General features: G+C 39.9%; 1 protein-coding gene across 2 annotated transcripts; it reads left to right on the top strand.

Annotated features, from left to right (window-relative positions):
- Positions 1-5,552: 5,552 nt before the first annotated feature.
- Positions 5,553-16,113, top strand: trpv4 (transient receptor potential cation channel, subfamily V, member 4). 2 transcript variants are annotated; one of them, XM_085368238.1, is made up of 16 exons: positions 5,553-5,561; positions 6,294-6,742; positions 7,316-7,491; positions 8,130-8,282; positions 8,780-8,920; positions 10,351-10,649; positions 10,738-10,917; positions 11,133-11,291; positions 11,946-12,038; positions 12,177-12,250; positions 12,614-12,779; positions 12,866-12,932; positions 13,143-13,447; positions 15,566-15,693; positions 15,787-15,908; positions 16,013-16,113. In XM_085368238.1, the coding sequence occupies exons 1-16, from the start codon at positions 5,553-5,555 to the stop codon at positions 16,111-16,113; spliced, it is 2,622 nt and encodes an 873-aa protein (XP_085224364.1). The 2 variants fall into 2 exon arrangements, with proteins under 2 accessions (XP_085224364.1, XP_085224363.1); XM_085368237.1 differs by having other exon boundaries at positions 11,133-11,297.
- The last annotated feature ends 237 nt before the right edge of the window (positions 16,114-16,350 follow it).

Here is a 16,350-nt window from a genome sequence, read left to right as displayed (position 1 = left end):
ATGCAGGACTTCCCTGCGTTTTCCTCAGTGGGAGTGATGTAATCATTAAGTCGTTTATGTTCAGCAGCTCTGCAGTCCGCATGTTTAAAAGACAGCTCACTGTGACAGAGCATAATATTCACTTCCGGCTTTGCTGGTGAATCTTTTCCTCAATCTTATTTGATTCTGGGACGAGAAATCCAAATATAGCTATAAAGTAAATATTGTTTTTACATAACAATTGCATTTCTTTACTCTGTGTTTGAACATTCGTGTTGCATTCAGGTTTTAAATTATTGTTGGGTGTTTATATCTATTCTTATGAGTACTCAGTACACAGAAATGTGTTAGAACTATACAAAGTTAACTTAACCAGACAGGACCAAGACGTTAATGTGTGGGATATCTGATGCTGACATATTTAATCAGCCTGTAACAAGTCATCACAAAATATAAGATTAATTATGAATTAGAAAGTTTCTAATCACACGGAGGAAACAATATAAACTGGGAAACGGTTTAATTTTGCCATTATAATGGGACTGTCATAGTGTCATGCTACCTTTAAGCAATATCTCTCTAACACAGGGCTCTATGGTAGTTACACTGAAGTGACTACAGAGAGAGAAGAATCCATATGTTTCAGCTTATCCACCAAACACTGTCTGTGATTGGAGTTAAACTTAATCATTACCTGCACTACAACCAGCAATCACTATCATGACTTCCAGTATTTAGGGCTCCTCTCTCTATTCCTGCTCTACATGAACATTCTCTATTGCACACACCTGTTTGTGCCTTAAGCTGGAGGTGCAGCTCATTTAAGCGACTGTGTCAGCTTTTCTGTGTTTGATTGTTTTTATTGTTTTATACGTCCGTCACTATTAAAGGCAAAGTCTGCCTAACATATACTTAGCTGCTATGCTAAGTTGTGCTGTCTTTCTAAAGCAGTGCTTCATCAATGTTTCTCATTCTAAAGGTGCTTTTTACCCTTTAAGCATAATTTTAAAAAGCTTTTTCATTCCAGTTTTTGACATCTCTAAAGGAGTAATTTCAAGTAAATGTCAAATGATTGATGAGTGTGGTGTGTCTTCTTGCATTATGTTGCAGTGTGTGTACTGTACAAGAAAACGAATATTGTTCTTTCATATTATGTATTAAAAAAATGACAATTTGTGTGATTATCAGTGAAATTATTTGTCTTCTTTAATTTGTTCCCTATCATTGTGTAATTAATGTGTGTAATTAATGTGTATTGTTCAACCCCCATTTCTTTATATTTTGCTTCTAAGAAGCCAGACTTTCTTGTCATTTTTTAAAAGGAGGCCTTGAGCAATAGTTCTCCATGCTTTCAGAAGGTCTTTCAAAGTTTCTCTTTAACCATTGGCTGATTTTTCACTCATTTTCAGTCCAGTCCTTGCACCGTATCATTTTCAAAGGAGTGCTTTTGTTTGCTAAACCACTTAACACTGACCTATGACCTATTTATGCATAAAAAAGACACCCGACACAACAACAACAACAACAACCTTTATTTATAGAGCACATTAAAAGCCTTAGGCATACCAAAGTGCTTTACAAAAAACAATAAAATAATACAGTTACACAAGGGATGAGCCAGTGTTGTCGCTCCACCTAAAAGACAACTTGGGAAAGAAACTATCTTAAATTCTATCTTTAGGAACTTGTCTACTACCAGCCTGTCACAAAACATATAATTTCTCCCTATTTCTTTAGCTGAATTGCTGAAAAATGCCAACGCTAACACAGTTTGATAGGCATGAAATAGTATTTTTGCACCAATAAGGTGATCTCAGTGGAAGGGTGGCTGTCAAATAGGCATTGTTAAGGAAGAGAAACAGAGAGCCAAAATTACACAAGAACTGGAATGAAAATCAGTGGCAACAGGTTTCATGGAGTGACGAATCTAAATGTGACATTTTTAGTTACAGTAACAGAATCAACTTACTTGGATTTCCTCACTGGGATTTTTTTTTAACATGGATTAAGATACAGGGAAGCTTGGCTTTCCAGGTCATGTTGAAGAAAAAGATGGCCATTCCAAATGCTGACTTTCAAACTCATTAGAATTTTATAACCTCAGTTTTTGCCTTATATACTGTGTTTCCACGTTTAATGTTTATACTAAATCGCTGCACTTGTTTCCAATTTTTCTAGCAAAATATAAAAGAAATGAAGGGTGGCTCAAATTTTGTACTATACTAGTAATGAAATACTTTTTGATAGTAATCTTCTCTGTGACCACCAACGACAGTTTTGTTTGTCAATATTTTTACAATAAGACATCTCTATTTTTACAGCAATCTCAGTGCTTGGGCTAACCTTAAATGCTAAAGCTTTTTTACATTATGTGGGGGTCAGTGATAAACTATACACAGTGAAGCAGCTTTAAAAGCAGTAAATCACAACATCAAAAGAAGTGGCTCTTTGTTTTGATAACTGCTCAGACATTCTTATTCTTTTGTATAGCGCCTCATGTTCCTTTTATTGGTCTTGCCACACCCTCCTCATAGGAATTTAGTAAACTCTTCTCCGCTCCATTGTGCGAGTTTGAAGAGTGGAATAGTGTCAGAATCTGACAAACTGCTGCTGTGTGAAGGTATGTTGTTTCAGCAGTGCATTCATGTGTTTTTGGCACAGAAAACCAGGTTAACAATTAACTTAACTTTCAATCTCTGCTTTGGTTTAGCATAAAATTAGATGCCTTCAAAATAAAATGAAAATTCCAGAATAGTGTGGTGCAAAAGAAAACAAGTGCAGTGATTTATTGAACTGTGTGCAAATATTCATGGAAATACAGCATATAAGGCAAAAAGCAGACTTTGCACAATTCTATCAAATTTACATTTTTCATCATTGACATGCTGAAAATTGAAGCTGTTGCCAATCAGATGCTTTCCAGATGGTTTTGCAGGGTGGATCAAAGTCTGACTGCACTTTTTTGCTTTCATAATTCATCAGTTTTGACAAGATTACAACATCCCGGCCTGAAACGCACCAAGTTTTTCTGTGTTTTACAGATGGGTGTAGACACTGTTGCACCTCTCTCCCCTGACCTCCTCTGTACATTCTGACAACGATGATTTGAACCAAAAATTTCACATTGAAATTCAGTACTCCATAAGTCCTACCCAGTCCAGTTCTTGTATGATTTGGCATACCTTAGCCTTTTTCTCTCTCTTTCCCTTCCATAAGAATGGTTTCTTGACAGCCACCCTTTCACTGAGACCACCTTGTTAATGCAAAAATACTATTTTGTGCCTGTCAAACTGTGTTATCTTGACATTTTCAATAGATTCAGCTGAGTAAATCAGCACAAATTATATGTTTTGTGACAGGCTGCTATTAACAAAGAGACTAAAGATAGAATTTAAAATAGTTTCTTTCCTAAGCTGTCAAACAAAACACTGGTTGATCCCTTGAGTTAGGTGTCTTTTTATGCATGGAAGGGTCATAGGTCAGTGTTAAGTGGCTTAACAAACAAAAAGCATACTGTACCTGTGAAAATGATATGGTGCAAGGACTGGACTCAAAAAGCATCCAATGTCCAAAGAATTTTTTTAAAAAGACTTTCAGAAAGCCTGGAGAACTATTGCTCAAAACTACTTTTAAAAAATGACATGAATTCTGGCTCCATTCTTTATATTTTTGCTCACTGTAACCAAAATATAAAGAATGACTCCTGACTTTTGCACAGTAATGTTGATATGACAGAATGAGAGGTACTGTAGACATAAAACAAACAAACAAGGAAACAGATAACGTCAGCTCGGAACTGTTGTTTATGGCGGTACAAGAAGAGGAGAAAATTCCTGGTGCACCATAGTGGCTTGTAATGGCATGTAAATTGTGCTCAGGTGTCTTTGTAATTCCAGGAAAAATCCGGAGACTTCAGTGAAGTCAGCCTCGAGCGGCATTGGAGTCAACACCTGGCGGCCACACGTGGTACTTCACCTCAAAACTTCCGTGTTGGCTCCTGCTTTGAGGCAAGGATGTGGTCACTTTGTCCCACCCAAAGTTTGTGAAAGCGGCCGTTGTTCTGTGAGACTTTAGGGCAACTGTTTTAGGTAATTCACTTTCATCTGGATGCCTGGAGTTGCATTAAAGCAGAAGATGCATTCAAGGAGCGCACAGTAGATCAGAGAAAACACGTCCAAACGTTCTATGGGATAAAGTTACGGAGCAGGCTGTAAACATTTCTAAGAAAATGAAAACTGGATTTACTGGTTAGAGGAAGGTAAGGAATATGCCATACTCTTTAACGGCTTCTTCTGCTAAAGAAATTAAAAAATATATATATTTTACTGTATCTGTGTTAGCTGAATAATTAATGAGAGTTGCGCACAAACTTTTTTTTTTATAATAATACCTTAGTATAGAAAAAGTGATATGAATTTGTATGTTCATTATTCTTCTTATTAGTTTTCATCATAATTTATTTTTAACGTCGTTTTTGTGCTTTTAAAAATATAAAAATATTTTCCCGTGTTCTTTTATTTTCTCACTTATGAATAAATATAAAAGAGATGTTTGTATTTTTTACGCTATTATCTTTCGAACTCTTAAAATGTATTTCAACTAACGACTTACTCAAAATCATAATTCTAATCTTGTTCTTTTGCTTGCTCTTCTTTCCTGCGCTCGTTTGGCACAGTCGTCACGCTCTGTGGCTCTGGATAATGTCACGTTAGCTCTGGCAAAGCAGGAAATCCCACATCCCTGAGGGGACCCTCAGTGTCACTCACACTGAGAAACTTTTAAAAATGAATTTCTACTTCTCGACCCCATTAATGGATGATATGAGCCTTGGATCAACTTGATGTTTTATGATCCCATCCTATCACTAAACCCTTAGTAAAGCAGTCTTTGCTCTTCGTGTTTCAGTCTTCTAATAATCAGGGGCAGCCTTTTGTTATGCCTGTCTTTTTACCATCAAATGCCCACTGAGGTGTAAAGGCATGATAATCCAGTGTGTCAAAAGGGGCTGTGAGTCATTTCTCCTGCTTCAGTGGGACCCCAGGTTTCTTGTTTGTATTGCTTCTTTTACAGCAGAGTTTGGCTTAGATTGGTTGGCTGTCTTGAGCAAATTCATAAAGACCTGTTTTTTTTTTTTTTAAAGTCCATGCTGCACAAAGTGTGAGAGTATGCTGCAGCTGTACTGTGTGTGTGCATGTGTTTTGCATAGAGATACTATAATATACGCATCTGTAATAGGAAAACATTCAGAGCATTCATTTACTAAATGTCCCGTGTTAAACAGGAAGGTGGTGTGATTCTGCCTTCTAGAGAAAACACGCTCAACCGACCAATGGGAGTCAAGACTCGTACTGATGTTGGCATTGCTCCTTTTTTAAAGTTTTCCATACATTCCTCCTCTAAACACAGACACTCTTGTTGTATCACTAGGGACATACCGATGTTTCGTCTGTACTCTTGTGCCACTGTTTCACTTGATGCTTACTTTTCTTTGCTCTGCACAGCGCCCACATGCTTCAGCATCATTTCCAGTTTCCCCCCGAAGAGGAATTTGGCACATCATTGTGATAAAAGGGATGAATGAGGTACAGAGCACTCCTAAATGCATGATGTTAAATCTACTTTACGCTTTAAATGTGGATTTCAAGTGCCACTGTGGTAATTGCAGTCTTAATACATCTTCTCTTTAGTCAGAATAATGTGTTGCTGAGTGCAGTTTGCTCATCATATTGTCTAATGTTAAAAGCACTGCTGTGCAGCGTTAAATAAAACTGGCATATTACAGTTTAATTTAACCCTGCACAGCAAATGCCATATAAAGTATTTAATCTGGGTTTTTTTTTTTATGTATTGATCAGTATCTTGGGATTTTTACCAACTTGTTTTTTAAAATTGCATGTCTAATACCATTTCATACAGACAGCATATAAATGGGAGTCACTGACGCCTTTCTAAGGCTTTTACCCTTCAGCAAGCAGCTTTGCGATGGTGACCACTGGAGACTGTGCTTGTGTCTTATATCCTCCTTCCTAATGTGACCTCAGAAAATGGTCAGGTCCACTATAATTAAATACAGCTCAGCTCTCTCTCTTGTAATAGTAAGCAAGAGCTTGAAATAAAATAATAGTAATAATGAAATGACCAAAGATCCTTATCAAATATTCTAGCTGGGACTTTCTTTATTAATATATTAGAAAAAGTTATTTTTCTACATAAATAAACAGATTTAATATTTATCTTTTTGTTTTAAACAAGACCTTTGTGACATTTAAAGAACCTGCTGCTTCCTCACAATATTTTTATCATTTGTATTCCAGGGGCGATCTGCTATCTTCAAAAGGCGGCACCTTGCCTTGCCCAAGGCCAACACCATCAGCTCTGAACCAACCAGAGACACTCTCTCGGTGGATTTGGGAGACAGTGAGGCTGCTCAGCCTGAGGGTGATGGAGCCTTCCCTTTATCTGAGCTCTCACACCTGTTCGAGAGCCAGGATGGATCCCCAGCAACTCAGGACTCGAGTCAGGAGTCAATTCTGGAGCCGGCCCAGCCGGGCCACCCCGCAGACAGCAGACAGTACCTACGGATGAAGTTCCACGGTGCTTTCAAGAAGGGCATATCCAACCCGATGGACCTCCTGGAATCCACCATATATGAGTCAAATGTGGTTCCTGCTCCCAAGAAAGCACCCATGGACTCACTCTTTGACTATGGCACCTACGGAAGCTCAAGCAACCAGAAGAGACGCAGAAAGAAGCTCCCAAGAGGGTGAGAGAAAAGATCTAAGCTGTTCTCAAACTGCAACATTTGTGTGCTTCCAGGAAACATGGAAAATGATTCAAATGATTCAAACATCTCGCCTTAGGCGTTTACCTTTCTGTCGTTAAAATATACTGGATTTTTATCCGTGGACAAAAGGGCTAGTTTGGAAAAGTTTTGTCATTAAAAACAAAATCCTCCCACATTGGCCACTCTGCAGACAGAGGTGTGCCACATGAAGTGGTGCAGTTTGAACACATAGAGACGCACTGTGTGTGAAGCACAGTCCCTAAAAGCCAACAGAGAGCATGTTGTTGTTTCCCCTGCAGCCGCTGAGGTAATATTAAGGCTGCTGTCTGTTCCTGGCTGCCCTACCTGCCCCATACGCACAGAGGTCTATTTATTGGAGCAGTGAAGGCTGTTTGATTGCTTATATAGTTTGTAAGTAAAAAAAAAATCTTAATGTTCTATCAGTGAAATATTAAAAATTCACTGGTTCACAGGGAGTTCCTGCTCTTGTTGGATCATCAGTTCAGTTGGAACATGTAACGCAACGTAAATCCTGTTTCTGTGTCATCTCAGTAAAACAGAGGCATCCTGTGACGAGAGCCAGAGCTCTGATCCTCCAAAAGTCGTGAAAGTATTCAACCGCTGGCTTCTCTTCGACTGTGTGTCACGTGGAGACCCCGCGGAACTCGAGGGCCTGTTGCAGTACCTGCAAAGTAACAACAAGAGGTTAACCGATGAGGAATTCAGAGGTACGTTTTAAGATGCAGTTGATTCATATTTGTTTCCTACTCTTTCTAATGTTTTTTGGGGTTTTTTAAGTTTTGTCAGCTCTGCGCTCAGCTTTGTCCTCCGGCTCCTTTGACCTTTTGCACTTCCTCGCCTCTCCCTGTCTCTATCTGGTTTTGACTCTGACAATATTAAGAGGAAAAGGTGGAATGACGTTAGAGTCTTTGTGTGACCCAGTGCAAAGCTTCCTGTGTGTGTCTGAGGAGCTTTATGTCAGGCAGCACAGAGAAATCACAGCAAACTGTGGCCTCTGTGAGAGAGTTTAAATAGTGCTTTATTTTTAGGCTCAGAATCTCATAATAGCTTGTTTAAAAGGGCTTGTTTGACCCCTGTCTTTAACAGCCTGTTACTGTAAATCCCAAATACTGATTTATTTCCCAAAACTTGGGCTAATTTATCGTGTACATGTTCTGGGGTGTACTACAGCACATCTGATAGGATTGGGGTAGCCTTGGATGCTGGAGGCCTAAAGGGGTATTGGAAGCTTTTGTATCACACTTAGATTAGATTAAATAAAGAAATAAAATCCCTTTCTAAACAAAATATGTCTGGATTAAAGTCTTTTCTTTTTCTTTCTGGTAAACTTTTTTCTTTCTACCAGAGCCATACACAGGTAAGACATGTCTGCCAAAAGCTTTGATGAACCTTTATGGCCGTCAGAACAACACCATCCCAGTGCTGGTGGACATAGCAGAGAAGAATGGGAGTCTCAGAGAGTTCATAAATACGCCCTTCAGGGACGTCTACTACAGAGGTATGAAAATAATCCCAAAACGACCACATGCAGTTGCAGAAAATGCATTTGTGCTTTAAATTAATGTGAATTTTGCGGTTAGTATATAGGGCTGCTGTCCCTTCTTCTTGCCCTGAGTTACAGCTGGCAGGGGAAAATGTGTTTATAGTTAATATGTTTGCAATGTCTTGGAACCCTGAATTGGAGAAATGGTGAAGTAAACAACAACTGTTTACAGTCCAGACACCATTTGTTTGGCTTTCACTCCTTACACTGTTAGCTGTGAGACAGTAGCACCTTCTGACAAAAAATGAGTTGTTAGGTCACTCAGTGTAACCTCTGAGCTTTTACTCCTTTTTGCACTTTTGGGAAATATTGTAGAAGACAGTTACTAAAACTTTGAGCTCCTGAAAACCTGTCCACAAACCCAACCCTTACTCCACATTGATTTAATTAACACAAAGCAGTGGTATGACATAACGTAATATTTCTTCTGCTGGGTTCGGTGGCGTTCTCAGGCCAGACAGCGCTCCACATTGCCATCGAACGACGCTGTAAGCAGTATGTGAAGCTGCTGGTGGAAAAGGGAGCTGACGTTCATGCCCAGGCGAGGGGACGCTTCTTCCAGCCCAAAGACGAGGGTGGTTACTTCTACTTTGGTAAAGACCTTTGTAAGCACATAAAAACTTATGTGCTTCTGTTTTTCTACTTTTAGCGCACCTATTCCCAGTCCCAGTCAGCCACACATACAGAGTCCTGGAAATGCATATAATCTTTATATAATTGGGAGGTTTGTTTGAGGTTTGTATGACTTCACCGGTCACATTTTCAATTTCCACTCTCACTGCTTTGCTCATAAGCGGTTATTCAGCTTTTTTACAATGCAGAATTCACATCAGCGCAACGCAGGAGCTGCCAAGATCAAGTAGTTAACGCATGGAGTATTTTTCTGGCAAATAAACAGCTGTTTCCATGGAGAAATGAAGTGACATTTTGGCAGAGCCAATACACTCAGGGTACTGCTGTGGTCCAGCGGTGAGCTCCACCTTTACCTCTACCCAGATTTTTTTGACATATTGAGGAGCTTTCATTAGTCACGCTCTGAAAACACATGAAAAGACGAACCTTATGTCAGCTGTTCAAGGACTGCATCCAGTGAAAGGTGTCTGTGTCCTGCATTTGAGAAATGTAAACATCCTCTGCTGGTGCAAAGCACCTCATTGACCTGCTAACAGCAGTAGGGGAACTACATCAGAGCCGGTAAAGTAAACCCAACACTGCCCTCTGCTGGGTAATGTTCAGATTTTACTAAGGGACAGCATATAACAGGTTTGACATCAGCTGTGTGAAGTACCCAGAAAAAAAATGTCTTTATATACATGTTATCATTTTTAATTGCAATCGAACAATATAAATGATGCACATTGTTTTTCTCCTAAAACGTCAAAAGACAAGTAGATTTGCTACATTATGGGCTCTATTTTTAATTTTATTTAAAAATTTTATTGTATTTTTTACCCAAACCAAATTTAAAAATTGTCTGTATGGTCACAATCGAGCATCACACTCCTTACTCATCAAACAGGGGATGATTTCTATTTGCACTTAGCATGGCTGTCATTCCCAAATCCCAGCGTGTCCGGGCACAGTGTGAGTAATTTGCTGCGGAGCTTTGCAGTGAGGTGTACAGGAACCTGGCAGGGCTGATGGCTAATGGGATTTAGACTCACGCTAACACTCTGCATGCACCCGTGCAAATCCATGAAGAGGAGCGTTTCTATGCGGGGTGACAAAGTAATCTGTCACCCATGGCAACGGCTCATTTTCAGCAGCTGCTTTTGGCACTCTGGCCCCATTGCGCCCCTCCCTCAAACAACTGCTAATTGTGCTGTTTTCATAGGGGGGATTTAAGTCAGATCTTTGATCCATGTTTTGTATGCTTTGCAGGGACATACAGACACCAGCTACAGTTCCTAATTAACCCTCCTGTTGGTTTGCTTATTTTTAATCTGAAATGCAGCTTTCCTAATAATCTCCTGTGATTTCAGAATTAAGTGAACACACACACACTCTCTGTCTGTTTGCCCAGGTGAGCTGCCTCTCTCTCTGGCTGCCTGCACGAACCAGCCTGACATAGTGCACTACCTGACGGAGAATCCACACAAGAAAGCTGACCTGCGACGCCAGGATTCACGTGGAAACACGGTGCTGCACGCGCTGGTGCACATTGCAGACAACACCAAGGACAACACGCGTTTCCTCACAAAGATGTACGACCTGCTGCTAATCAAGACTGCCAAGCTTTACCCAGACTGCAACCTGGAGACAGTGCCGAACAATGATGGCATGTCGCCTCTCATGATGGCTGCCAGATTGGGCAAGATAGGGGTAGATAAAATGTTTTAAGCATCATTTTCACTTATTATAGAAAGTCCAGATCAAAGATGCTTAGGCCACCTTGTTCATGTTCCTCCAGATTTTTCAACACATTATCCGACGTGAGATCAAAGACGAGGAAGTTCGTCATCTGTCCCGTAAGTTTAAGGACTGGGCCTATGGTCCAGTGTACTCCTCCCTCTATGATCTCTCTTCACTGGATACATGTGGCGAGGAGCCATCTGTGCTGGAAATCCTTGTCTACACCAGTCACAATGAGGTAAACAAAGACAGTATTTTCTTAGTTTTTTTCTTTCAAAACTTGAAATTAAGGTTTTTGAGCCCACCGTTTGATTATTAAAACATCTAAACTAAGCATAAAAAATACACGGGAAACCTGGCACATTGTATACATATACAAATATCAGGATTTATTTATGTTTTTATGTTTTCATCACATCTATTAGCATCATGTTTTTGGTCCTCTGTTGTCAGAACCGCCATGAGATGCTGGCAGTGGAGCCCATCAATGAGCTGTTGAGGGCCAAATGGAAAAGGTTTGCTGCTGTCACTTTTTACATCAGTGTGTTCTCCTACCTCATCACCATGATCATATTCACCCTGGTGGCTTATTACCAACCAACAGATGGAAAGGTAGGTGTGAAATGACTGAAAATGACTTTTCAAGACACCACTTGAATATTTTCATTTATCATTGCAGGGATTTAATTTTATGTTCTGTCTCATGTATAAAATACAATGCATCCTCTGCTATAGCAGCAATTTTATGTCCCATATTTGCTCAGTTCTGCACTAACAGGAGTTCAGTGCTCTACATTATAAGAATATTTACTTTTTTGGGGGTGCGGGGGATCTGCTTCCCTGCCAAGAGGCAGATAAGGAGATTGATGGCATTCTCATATCTTTACAATAAATATTAAGCTACAGGCAGCTGACAGTTATCTTTGTTTAGCATAAGCAGGAGGGAAACAGTGAGCATACCTCTATCCAAACTTTGAAATGTGAAACTCCAGAGTAAAATGTGACAAATTGAAATCTTACGGGGGATTACATGCTAATACTAAACTAAGATAAAAGCTGCAGGCTTGGGGTTTATTCTGATAGATATAAGATTGATAGCAATCTTCTCATCCAACTCTCAGCGAGGAAGTGAAGCCACATAGGCCTCCAAAAAGATAAACTAATCCTTTAATTTTTGGTCATAGTCACTTTTTTCCTTATAAACATTCTGCATATGATGCTTTTCTTGTGTGTTTTGCTAAGATGTTCAGATGTTCTTCCTTCCAGCCTCCATACCCACGTACCACATCGTCTGACTACTGGCGGATGGCCGGGGAGATTGTCACACTGGCATCAGGAATCTTCTTCTTCCTCACAAATGTTAGTGTGTGCCCTCCGACCTCTTGTTATATTCTGACCATCGCTTGGTTGATGCTTTCTCCCAGTCTCTTTCAGCCTGTTCAGCAGTGTTGTTGTCACTGTGGAAATGTTTCTCTCACTTTTTTTTTCTTTTTGCAGATTAAGGACCTCTTCCTGAAAAAGTGCCCTGGGGTGAAGTCTTTATTTATTGATGGATCCTTTCAACTGCTGTAGTAAGTCTCCATCCTCTGTACTCACAGGCTCTGATCCTCACCTCCGCTATATCGTTTGCTGGCTTTTACCCGAGGCAAATTTCGCATCCTTTTAATTGAGTCATCTAATTAATTTGTCAGCCTCCTCGCTGGCATGTTTTATATTTTAAATCTTTAATTAAACCCATGATCCAAACACAGAGCAGAGGATGTCGAGCATCCTCTCTGAACTGTGTTGATTTAGATCATTAGCCGTGATGTATACATTCTGTTAAAATGCCAAATGCCAGCAGTCGTATCTTCCTGCCATCATCCCTACTTCAGTATTACACAATTCACCAGTGATACTGGTTTACTGACAAAGTTATTCTCTGTCCTCTCTAGCTTCATCTACTCTGTATTGATCATAGTCACAGCTGCTCTCTACCTGTCTGGCATTAAGGCCTACGTCTCTGTCATGGTGTTTGCACTCGCCCTGGGCTGGATGAACACACTTTACTTCACCAGGGGCCTGAAGCTCACGGGCACCTACAGCATCATGATACAAAAGGTTAGACTGTGAAAATGGACAGCTAATTAAAAAAATGCAAGACATCCAAAGGCTTGTGTGTGTCTTAACATTTGTTTTCTTCTTAGATTCTTATCAAGGACCTTTTCAGGTTTCTGCTGGTGTATGTGCTCTTCATGATCGGTTTTGCATCAGGTAAGCTACCGGGACAACAGCACCTTGAAAAAAATTATACAATCGTCACACTTTTAGTAACTGCTTTCAATCCTTATGATAATCACACATTCTGCTGGCTGTAGCATCATATTTATAATAATCAGACTGGTAGAACTTGCCTCTCAGGTTAATGTTCATGTAAGTGCTCACAGACTCTTAGCCAACCTGCCTTTTGTTTCCATCCCACAGCCTTGGTATCTCTGCTGACAGTGTGCCCAGTGTGTAACGGTAGTTGCCCAACCGACCAAACAACCTACCCTGCATGCAGGGACAATAACACTTTCAGCACTTTCCTTCTGGACCTCTTCAAGCTCACCATTGGGATGGGAGACCTGGACATGATCTACAGTGCACAGGATCCAGTCGTCTTTCTCATCCTGTTAGTTACTTACATCATTCTCACCTTCGTGCTGCTACTCAACATGTTGATCGCTTTGATGGGAGAGACAGTGGGTCAGGTCTCCAAGGAGAGCAAAAAAATCTGGAAGCTTCAGGTGAGTCAGTTGTTTGTGGAAGCCGACGAAAAACGAGGCTCATTTAAACATATAATTTAAATGGAAAAGAAATGAAAGCCTTATAACTGCCAGCAGGGGGCGACGCTTCTGCTAGCATAAACGAGTTTGATTACATAGAAGCCAATGAGAAAATAAACTTCCTGCACTCTGGATTTTTGACTTTCCTAACACATTTGTGGTCTCAGTGTCTACTGACAAGTTTTATTTTAAAGAGCATGATGATTATTTAAAATTATAGAACCATAACTTACTGTAATACAAAGCACCTCTGTCTGTGTCTTTCTTCTTTTTATTTTGTCTGCCCGCTCCTCCTACATGATCAACCAGACTTGAGCACAGGTGCATCTTAGGCCCCTGAAGGTTCTTATCTAACTCAGCTATTAGCACAGCATCATGTTGCCCAGTATCTGCCTAGCAACAGACTAAAATGCTTTCATTTCCCCCGTTTTTTTTTTATTTCTTTCTGTTTGGACTACTGTAGCTCACTTTATGTGGGGGTCAGTCAGTCGTTGCTCTCACGTCTGCAGCTGGTTCAAAATCCCGCAGCACAACTCATAACAGGAACTTGTAAAAGAGAACACGTAACAAAGTACTGAGATCCAGGAGGAAGCTCAGAGCCTTTTCTATTGTTGCTCCTAAATTATGGAAAAACTTGCCCTTGCACATTAGAGCGGCCCCTTCACTGTCCACTTTTAAAACATGTCTTAAAACCCATTTTTATTCTTTGGCTTTTGACCGTAGTGAGACTTAGTTGTTTTTTTTTTTTGTTTTTTTTTTTAAATTAAACCGTTTATTAACTAACTAGTTAATTATTTTACCTTTTTTCTTCTTTAATTTGGCTTTTATTTTTATCTAATGTAATTGTATTATTTAGTAATTTAGTACAGCACTTTGTGTCAGCTGTGGTTGTTTTTAAAGTGCTTTATAAATAAAGATGATGATGATGATAAAATAACCTGTTTTAGCATTTAGGCACCTATAACACCTTATATGACCATTGTATCATTTTTCATTTCACCAAACTAATGTCATATTTAAATCCAGAAAATGGTGTATATTATTACACCATCACTTTACTTGGCAACCACCTAGCAACAAGCTCACACCTGTTTTTTGGCTTTAATGTACCTACAACACTTGATGAAAGCACTGAATCGTATTAAATTCACACAGTAACGTCTCATTCATATCCAGAGAAGTTGAATTATACATGCATAACAACCACCTAACAACGGCCTAAAATGACCCATGTTTAGTGTATGAACACCTGCCACCCGTATTTGGTTACGTTCCTCGTTGTGATTAAACATATCAGTATGCCAACAGCACAAACGGATAAAACGACACGGTAGCATGGGCATACACTGGTGGAGTCAAATAGATGACAGAGTTCAGAATATGACTATGTTGTGATTAAGAGGGCTGCAGCATCCCTCAAACGTGTCAGTGAGATCAGGCTGCAGTTCATCCTGTGGAAATCTTCAGTTTGTGAAGCATATAGTTGCCAAAGATTTATTCTCTAGACATAATGATAATAACATGTACAAATTTTTTATGGCAAACTATCAAGAACTTCTTGATATTTATTTATACATAAAACAGGGACAATAGATATTAACATTGCTTTAAACAAAAATGCAGCTGATGCAGGAGTTCGCTAGTTTGCAGACCTTGTCCCTGGTTAGACACAATATGTCAATACAAATATAACTCAAAAAGCAGCAAATAATAATAATATTGATAATAATAACAGACAGCATCTACTACAAGTAAATCCAGCATTTAAGAACAATTAACAGTGATAGAAGACCCATTTCTGGGATCCCAAATGTACTTTTTTTAGGCTATAATTTTACCTTTACTTTAAAACTTATGAGATCAGTTCATGTTGTTATTTTTGGTGGCAAAGTGCTCCAAATCTGTGAGTATTTAACTGTAAACGAGCACTGACAAAATGTTGTGTTATATTTCCCTAATTTACAACCACCAGTAATTAAGCTGCCCTTGTGGTTACAGCTTTACTGCTGAATTTCAAAATCTGCTTTGTTATGATAGTTTCTGTTTACTTCAAATATTTTTCATAATTTGTACTCCCAGTGGGCAACGACTATCTTGGACATCGAGCGCTCGTTCCCGGTCTGTCTTCGCAAGTCTTTTCGAGTTGGAGAGATGGTGACGGTGGGGAAGAACTATGATGGCACATCTGATCGGCGCTGGTGTTTCAGGTGATCTGTCTGATTCGTAATCTGTGCCACTCAACAGCGCCGGCGCTACAACTAAGAAATCTCATTGCTAATGGGGTCCTTTTATGTAATCAGGGTGGACGAGGTTAACTGGTGTCACTGGAATCAGAACCTGGCGATAATTAACGAGGATCCAGGAAAGAGTGATACCATCCAAGCCAACGGGTTGCAGCAGGGCGTTAGAGCTTTGAGGAGAGGTGAGAGATTCTCGTTGCATTCTCGTGGTTAAATAAAAAGACAGATACAATGTACACTCATCTGGACCACACATTCATTTAATCTTCCTTGTTATCGGCCTTAGATCGCTGGTCCACAGTGGTCCCGCGGGCGGTGGAGTTGAGCAAAGGCTCTCAGTCTCATGATCTCGCGGTGGAGATGGAGCCGCTGTCACCCAGGCACTGATTCCCGCAGATGATGAGTGCTGTCCTTGTGATGAGGAGACAGCAGAAAGCCATCAGCATCAGTGAAATCACTCTGCAGGGAACGATTTGGCCAATAAGTGTACTAATTTGCACGCGTCTCCTGTGCCTTTTGTTCAGAAAAGCTGTCGCGAATATAAAAGCAGCACACTCTGTGTAACAGGACAGACGACATGCAGAGACACTGGATAAAGAATTGCCGAGTTAAAGACATTAAATG

The sequence above is a fragment of the Diplotaxodon limnothrissa genome, linkage group LG12 (assembly GCF_057381915.1).
Source record: "Diplotaxodon limnothrissa isolate DT_005_m linkage group LG12, D_limnothrissa_male_GT1.1, whole genome shotgun sequence".
NCBI lineage: Eukaryota > Metazoa > Chordata > Actinopteri > Cichliformes > Cichlidae > Diplotaxodon > Diplotaxodon limnothrissa.
Note: the sequence above shows the minus strand (reverse complement) of the source record. Positions and strands in the feature narration are given on the sequence as shown.

Bases quoted from the DNA above. Each gene is read 5' to 3' on its own strand.
- trpv4 (XM_085368237.1), top strand. The intron at 7,492-8,129 runs GTACGTTTTAAG...TCTTTCTACCAG, and splicing joins AACCGATGAGGAATTCAGAG to AGCCATACACAGGTAAGACA. The intron at 11,298-11,945 runs GTGAAATGACTG...TCTTCCTTCCAG, and splicing joins CAACAGATGGAAAGGTAGGT to CCTCCATACCCACGTACCAC.